The following is a 9,343-nucleotide window of genomic DNA, read 5'->3' as shown; positions in this document are numbered from 1 at the left end:
GACAGACGGCCCCGGGGGGGGGGACAGACGGCCCCGGGGGGGGACAGACGGACCCGGGGGGGGGATGGATGGACCCAGGGGGGGACAGACGGACCCGGGGGGGACAGATGGACCCGGGGGGGGGACAGACGGACACCGGGGGGGGGGACAGACGGACACTGGGGCGGGGGGGACAGCACTGGGGGGGGGGACAGACAGACACTGTGGGGGGGACAGACGGACACTGGGGGGATATGGGGGGGACACTAAGATGTAACGGGGGGGGCACTAAGATGTAATGGGGGGGGCACTGGGAAGGGAACCCAGGCGTCCGGGAGGGACCCAGGCGTCCGGACAGAGCAACTGGTGCCGGTGTGGGGGGACAGACGGACACTGGGGGGGGACAGACGGACACTGGGGGGGGATGGATGGACCCGGGGGGGACAGACGGACCCGGGGGGGGGGACAGACGGCCCCGGGGGGGGACAGACGGCCCCGGGGGGGGACAGACGGACCCGGGGGGGGACAGACGGACCCGGGGGGGACAGACGGCCCCGGGGGGGGACAGACGGCCGGGGGGGTACCTGGAGCTCGTAGAGGTCGTTGCTGTACTTGCCGTACTCCACCATGCCCCCGAACACCAGCAGCCGCGTCCCGTCGCACACGAACCCGTAGGCGGCGCAGCCGGGGGGGATGTCGCCCCGCACCGCCGGGATGAACCACTGGTTGGTGGCTGGGGGGGGGGGACGGGGGTCAGGGCTCCCCAAACCCACAGGGACCCCCAAACCCCACTGGTTGGTGGCTGGGGGGGGGGACGGGGGTCAGGGCTCCCCAAACCCATAGGGACCCCCAGACCACATAGGGACCCTCCAAACCACACAGGGACCCCCAAACCCCACTGGTTGGTGGCTGGGGGGGGACGGGGGTCAGGGCTCCCCAAACCCATAGGGACCCCCAAACCACACAGGGACCCCCAAACCCCACTGGTTGGTGGCTGGGGGGGGACGGGGGGGGTCAGGGACCCCCAAACCACACAGGGACCCCCCAAACCACATAGGGACCCCCAGACCACACAGGGACCCCCCAAACCACACAGGGACCCCCAGACCCCATAGACCCCACTGGTTGGTGGCTGGGGGGGGGACGGGGGTCAGGGCTCCCCAAACCACAGGGACCCCCAGACCACATAGGGACCCCCAAACCACACAGGGACCCCCAAACCACACAGGGACCCTCCAAACCACACAGGGACCCCCAGACCACATAGGGACCCTCCAAACCCCATAGACCCCACTGGTTGGTGGCTGGGGGGGGACGGGGGTCAGGGCTCCCCAAACCCATAGGGACCCCCAGACCCCATAGACCCCACTGGTTGGTGGCTGGGGGGGGACGGGGGTCAGGGCTCCCCAAACCCATAGGGACCCCCAGACCCCATAGACCCCACTGGTTGGTGGCTGGGGGGGGACGGGGGTCAGGGCTCCCCAAACCCATAGGGACCCCCAAACCCCACTGGTTGGTGGCTGGGGGGGGGGGGACGGGGGTCAGGGCTCCCCAAACCCATAGGGACCCCCAGACCACATAGGGACCCCCCAAACCACACAGGGACCCCCAAACCCCATAGACCCCACTGGTTGGTGGCTGGGGGGGGGGACGGGGGGGGTCAGGGACCCCCAAACCACACAGGGACCCCCCAGACCACACAGGGACCCCCCAGACCACATAGGGACCCGCCAGACCACACAGGGACCCCCAAACCCCACGGGTTGGTGGCTGGGGGGGGACGGGGGTCAGGGCTCCCCAAACCCATAGGGACCCCCAAACCACACAGGGACCCCAAACCACACAGGGACCCCCAAACCCCACTGGTTGGTGGCTGGGGGGGGACGGGGGTCAGGGCTCCCCAAACACATAGAGACCCCCCTAAACCCCATAGGGAGCCCCCTAAGCCCATAGACACCACTGGTTGGTGGCTGGGGGGACATGGGGGGGTCAGGGGCTCCCCAAACCACATAGAGACTCCCAAACCACATAGGGACCCCCAAAGCCCATGGGGACCCCCCTAAGCCCATAGAGACCACCAAACCCCATAGACCCCACTGGTTGGTGGCTGGGGGGACGGGGAAAACGGGGGGTCAGGGCTCCCCAAACCACATATAGACCCCCAAACCACATAGAGACACCCAAACCACATAGGGAGTCCCCAGCCCCCATAGGGACCCCCAAACCCCACAGGGACCCCCCAAAGCCCATAGGGCCCCCCAGTACTGACTGGTGTTGTACACATGCAGCTCATCCACAATGGCCCATTGCCCATAGGACACCCCATACACCCCCCATAGCCCCCATATCTATACTATCTCTATACCTGTGTTATAGACGTGCAGCTCGTCCACGATGCCCTCGTTGCCCACACCCCCTGTACCTATATTATCTATATTATCCCCATACCTGTGTTATAGACGTGTAACTCGTCCACGATGCCCTCGTTGCCGCCGCCGAACACCACGATGAGCTCCTTGATGGCCACGGCGCGGTGGCCGTGGCGGGGGCGGGGCACGGGCCCCGACCAGCCCACCACCCGCTTCCAGCGCGGCTGCAGCGCGGGGGGGGCCCGGGGGGGCGACGCCCCCGCCATGCCCGCTCTGCGGGACACAGAGCACCCATTGAACAGCATTGAACCCATTGAACACATTGACCCCATTGACCCCATTGAACCCATTGACCCCATTGAACCCATTGACCCCATTGACCCCATTGAACCCCGGGGGGGCGACGCCCCCGCCATGCCCGCTCTGCGGGGACACAGAGCACCCATTGAACCCATTGACCCCATTGAACACATTGAACCCATTGACCCCATTGACCCCATTGAACCCATTGAACCCATTGAACCCATTGAACCCATTGACCCCATTGACCTCATTGAACCCATTGACCCCATTGAACCCATTGACCCCATTGACCCCATTGAACCCATTGACCCCATTGAACCCATTGAACCCATTGACCCCATTGAACCCACTGAACCCATTGAACCCATTGAACACATTGAACCCATTGACCTCATTGAACCCATTGAACCCATTGACCCCATTGAACCCATTGAACCCATTGAACCCATTGAACCCATTGAACCCATTGAACCCCGGGGGGGCGACGCCCCCGCCATGCCCGCTCTGGGGGGACACAGAGCACCCATTGACCCCATTGAACCCCGGGGGGGCGACGCCCCCGCCATGCCCACTCTGCGGGGACACAGAGCACCCATTGACCCCATTGAACAGCATTGAACCCATTGAACCCATTGAACCCATTGACCCCATTGAACAGCATTGAACCCCGGGGGGGCGACGCCCCCGCCATGCCCGCTCTGGGGGGACACAGAGCACCCATTGACCCCATTGAACAGCATTGACCCCATTGAACAGCATTGAACCCCGGGGGGGCGACGCCCCCGCCATGCCCGCTCTGGGGGGACACAGAGCACCCATTGAACCCATTGACCCCATTGACCCCATTGACCCCATTGACCCCCACTGAACAGCATTGAACCCCGGGGGGGCGACGCCCCCGCCATGCCCGCTCTGGGGGGACACAGAGCACCCATTGACCCCATTGAACACATTGAACCCATTGAACAGCATTGAACCCCGGGGGGGCGACGCCCCCGCCATGCCCGCTCTGGGGGGACACAGAGCACCCATTGAACCCATTGAACACATTGAACCCATTGAACCCATTGAACCCATTGAACCCATTGACCCCATTGAACCCATTGAACCCATTGAACCCATTGACCTCATTGAACACCATTGAACCCCGGGGGGGCGACGCCCCCGCCATGCCCGCTCTGGGGGACACAGAGCACCCATTGACCCCATTGAACAGCATTGAACCCCGGGGGGGCGACGCCCCCGCCATGCCCGCTCTGCGGGACACAGAGCACCCATTGACCCCATTGAACCCATTGAACACATTGACCCCATTGACCCCATTGAACCCATTGAACCCATTGACCCCATTGAACCCATTGAACCCATTGAACCCATTGAACACATTGAACACATTGAACCCATTGAACCCATTGACCTCATTGAACCCATTGAACCCATTGACCCCATTGACCCCATTGAACCCATTGAACTCATTGAACTCATTGAACCCATTGAACCCATTGAACCCATTGACCCCATTGAACCCACTGAACCCATTGAACCCATTGAACACATTGAACACATTGAACCCATTGACCCCATTGAACCCATTGAACCCATTGAACCCATTGAACCCCGGGGGGGCGACGCCCCCGCCATGCCCGCTCTGGGGGGACACAGAGCACCCATTGACCCCATTGACCCCATTGACCTCATTGAACCCGTTGAACACCATTGACCCCATTGAACCCATTGACCCCATTGACCCCATTGAACACCATTGACCCCATTGAACACCATTGACCCCATTGAACCCATTGACCCCATTGAACCCATTGAACACCATTGAACACCACTGAACACCATTGAACCCATTGAACACCATTGAACCCATTGAACACCATTGAACCCATTGAACCCATTGAAAACCATTGACCCCCATTGAACCCCATTGAACACCATTGAACCCCATTGACCACCATTGAACCCCATTGAACACCATTGAACCCGATTGAACACCACTGAACACCATTGAACACCATTGAACACCACTGAACACCATTGAACACCATTGAACACCACTGAACACCATTGAACACCATTGAACACCACTGAACACCATTGAACCCCATTGACCCCATTGAACCCCATTGAACACCATTGACCCCATTGAACCCATTGAACCCATTGAACACCATTGAACACCATTGAACCCATTGAACACCACTGAACACCATTGAACCCCATTGAACCCCATTGAACCCCATTGAGCACCATTGAGCACCATTGAGCACCATTGACCCCCATTGACCCCCATTCAACACCATTGACCCCCATTGACCCCCATTGAACCCCATTGAACGCCACTGAACGCCATTGACCGCCATTGACCCCCATTGACCACCATTGACCCCCACTGAACACCATTGAACACCACTGACCACCATTGACCCCCATTGACCCCCATTGAACACCATTAACCCCCATTGAACACCATTGACCCCCATTGAGTACTATTAAACACCATTGAACCCCATTCACCCCCATTGAACACCATTGACCCCCATTGAACACCATTGAACCCCATTGACCCCATTGACCCCCATTGACCCCCATTGAACACCATTGAACACCATTGACCCCCATTGAACACCATTGACCCCATTGACCCCCATTGACCCCCATTGAACGCCATTGAACGCCATTGACCCCATTGACCCCCATTGACCCCCATTGAACACCATTGACCCCCATTGAACACCATTGAACACCATTGACCCCCATTGAACACCACTGAACCCCAGTGAACCCAGTGAACCCCATTGAACCCCAGTGAACCCAATGAACACCATTGAACCCATTGAACACCATTGAACACCATTGAACCCCATTGAACCCATTGAACCCATTGACCCCATTGAACCCATTGAACCCCATTGAACACCATTGACCCCACTGAACACCATTGAACACCATTGACCCCCACTGAGCATCATTGACCCCAACGACCCCCATTGACCCCCACTGAACACCATTGAACCCCATTGACCCCCATTGAACACCATTGAACCCCATTGAACCCCACTGAACCACATTGACCCCCACTGAACACCATTGAACCCCATTGACCCCCACTGAGCATCATTGAACCCAACGACCCCCATTGACCCCCACTGAACACCATTGAACCCCATTGACCCCCATTGACCCCCGTTGACCCCCACTGAACACCATTGAACCCCATTGACCCCACTGAGCATCATTGAACCCAACGACCCCCATTGACCCCCACTGAACACCATTGAACCCCACTGAACCACATTGACCCCCACTGAACACCAGTGACCCCCATTGACCCCCACTGAACACCATTGAACCCATTGAACCCCATTGAACCCATTGAACACCAGTGGACACCATTGAACACCATTGAACACCATTGAACCCATTGAACACCATTGACCCCATTGAACACCATTGACCCCCACTGACCCCCACTGAACACCATTGAACCCAACGACCCCCATTGACCTCCACTGAACACCATTGAACCCCATTGAACACCATTGAACCCCACTGACCCTGCTGAACACCATTGACCCCATTGACCCCCACTGAGCACCATTGACCTCATTGACCCCCATTGAGCACCATTGACCTCATTGACCCCCATTGACCCCCACTGAGCACCATTGACCCCCACTGACCCCCACTGAGCACCATTGACCCCCACTGACCCCCATTGAGCACCATTGACCTCATTGACCCCCATTGAGCACCATTGACCCCCATTGACCCCCACTGAGCACCATTGACCCCCACTGACCCCCATTGAGCACCATTGACCCCCACTGAGCACCATTGACCCCCATTGACCCCCACTGAGCACCATTGACCCCCATTGAGCACCATTGACCCCCACTGAGCACCATTGACCCCCATTGACCCCCACTGAGCACCATTGACCCCCACTGAACCCCACTGAGCACCATTGACCCCCACTGACCCCCATTGAACACCAGTGGACACCATTGACCCCCATTGAGCACCACTGACCCCCACTGAGCACCATTGACCCCCATTGACCCCCACTGAGCACCATTGAACCCCACTGCACCCCACGGAACCCCATTAAACCCGATTGCACCCCACTGAACCCACTGCACCCCATTAAACCTCATTGCACCCCACTGACCCCCATTGAACCCCACTGCACCCCACTGAACCCACTGAACCCCATTGCACCCCACTGAACCCACTGCACCCCATTGAACCAACTGCACCCCACTGCACCCCACTGAACCCACTGCACCCACTGAACCCACTGCACCCCATTAAACCAACTGCACCCCACTGAACCCCACTGAACCCCATTGAACCCAGTGCACCCCACTGAATGCACTGCACCCCATTGAACTACATTGCACCCACTGAATCCACTGCACCCCATTACACCAACTGTACCCCACTGCACCCCATTGAACCCACTGCACCCCATTTACCCCCATTGAACCCAGTGAACCCCACTGACCCCCACTGCACCCCATTAAACCCCATTGAACCCAGTGAACCCCACTGAGCCTCATTGAACCCACTGCACCCCATTGAACCCCACTGCACCCCATTGAACCCCATTGAGCCCCATTGAACCCCATTACACTCCATTGGACCCAGTGAACCCCATTAAACCAACTGCACCCCATTGAACCCCATTGAATCAACTGCACCCCATTGAACCCCATTGAACCCACTGCACCCCATTGAACCCACTGCACCCCATTGCACCCAGTGAACCCCATTAAACCAACTGCACCCCACTGAACCCCATTGAACCCACTGCACCCCATTGAACCCCATTGCACCCCATTGAACCTCACTGCACCCCATTGAACCCCATTGCACCCAGTAAACCCCATTAAACCAACTGCACCCCATTGAACCCCATTGAATCCACTGCACCCCATTGAACCCCAGTGAACCAACTGCACCCCATTGAACCAACTGCACCCCATTAAACCAACTGCACCCCACTGCACCCCATTGAACCAACTGCACCCCATTGCACCCAGTGAACCCCATTGAACCCACTGCACCCCATTGAACCCACTGCACCCCACTGAACCCCATTGCACCCCATTGAACCCCATTGCACCCCACTGCACCCCATTGAACCCACTGCACCCCATTGAACCCAGTGAACCCCATTAAACCAACTGTACCCCATGAACCCCATTGAATCAACTGCACCCCATTGAACCCCATTGAACCCACTGCACCCCATTAAACCAACTGCACCCCATTGAACCCCATTGAATCAACTGCACCCCATTGAACCCCATTGAACCAACTGCACCCCATTGAACCCCATTGAACCCACTGCACCCCATTAAACCAACTGCACCCCATTGAACCCCATTGAATCAACTGCACCCCATTGAACCCCATTGCACCCCACTGCACCCATTGAACCCCATTGCACCCCATTGAACCCCATTGAACCAACTGCACCCCACTGCACCCCCTGAACCACCGATGCCCCCCCCACTCCCCCCCACCCCCAATTAGCGCCCAGCCCCCCCCGCCGCCAACCACCCCACACCGTTAATTACCCCGTTACACCCCCCCGCCCCCATTCACCGCAATTAACGGCGCAATTAACCCCGGGGGGGGCCACACCACAGCCCCCCCATTACCCCCCCCCCATTAACCCCCCCCCCTGCCCCCCCACCACGCACCGGGGCGATTGGCGGGGGGGTCACTCCCCCCCCCCCCACCATGCACCGGGGCGATTGGCGGGGGGGTCACTCCCGCCCCCCCCATTCCCCCCCCCGCCCCCCCACCATGCACCGGGGCGATTGGCGGGGGGGTCACTCCCGCCCCCCCACCATGCACCGGGGCGATTGGCGGGGGGGTCACTCCCGCCCCCCCCCCCACCATGCACCGGGGCGATTGGCGGGGGGGTCACTCCCGCCCCCCCATTCCCCCCCCGCCCCCCCACCATGCACCGGGGCGATTGGCGGGGGGGTCACTCCCGCCCCCCCCACCATGCACCGGGGCGATTGGCGGGGGGGTCACTCCCGCCCCCCCCCCCACCATGCACCGGGGCGATTAGCGGGGGGGTCACTCCCGCCCCCCCCACCATGCACCGGGGCGATTAGCGGGGGGGTCACTCCCGCCCCCCCCATTCCCCCCCGCCCCCCCCACCATGCACCGGGGCGATTGGCGGGGGTGCCATTCCCGCCCCCCCCCCCCCCCCACCCGGGCCCTGGGAGCCGCCATCTTGTCGCTGCCCGTGCGGAAAATGGCGGCCGCCTCCTTCCCCCCCCCCGGCGGCCCCACCTGCCGCCCGCCGGCCGCTCGGGCTCCGCGGCCGCTCCGCCGCTTCCTCGGGGCCGCGGGGCCGCCCCGGCGCGGGGCTCCCGGAGCGCGGGCTGGGGCGGGCGCAGCGGGCCGGGCGCCGGACGGAGCCGCTTTCACGCCGCCCTGGGAGCCGCCATCTTGCGCCTGTGGCCGAGCGGCCGCTCCGCTCCCCGCCCGCGCCGCCGGGGGGGGGGCGTGGCCAGCGCAAGCCACGCCCCTCCCACCCACCCACCCGCCCGCCATGGCGGGAGGGACGCGGGGGCCGCCATGTTGGTGGGATTGGGGGGGGGGGGGGGCGATCTCCCGCCGCTTTGTGTGGGGCGTGTGTGCCCCCCCCGCTACTTTGTGCC

The 9,343-nt window shown here is 61.1% G+C and overlaps 1 protein-coding gene across 1 annotated transcript; it reads right to left on the bottom strand.

Annotated features, from left to right (window-relative positions):
- Window positions 1-432: 432 nt before the first annotated feature.
- Window positions 433-9,079, bottom strand: LOC309452792 (host cell factor 2-like; the record flags this gene model as incomplete). The annotated part of the gene is made up of 3 exons (XM_082077466.1): window positions 8,973-9,079; window positions 2,428-2,621; window positions 433-712 (listed from the first exon to the last, which is right to left on the bottom strand). Coding segments are annotated over exons 2-3 (467 nt in total), but the record flags the coding sequence as incomplete, so codon positions are not given.
- Window positions 9,080-9,343: the final 264 nt, after the last annotated feature.

Source organism: Streptopelia decaocto, assembly GCF_964273445.1.
Source record: "Streptopelia decaocto genome assembly, contig: HAP1_SCAFFOLD_2408, whole genome shotgun sequence".
In the NCBI taxonomy this organism is placed as follows: Eukaryota; Metazoa; Chordata; class Aves; order Columbiformes; family Columbidae; genus Streptopelia; species Streptopelia decaocto.
This window is presented reverse-complemented; position numbering and strand designations above follow the sequence as displayed.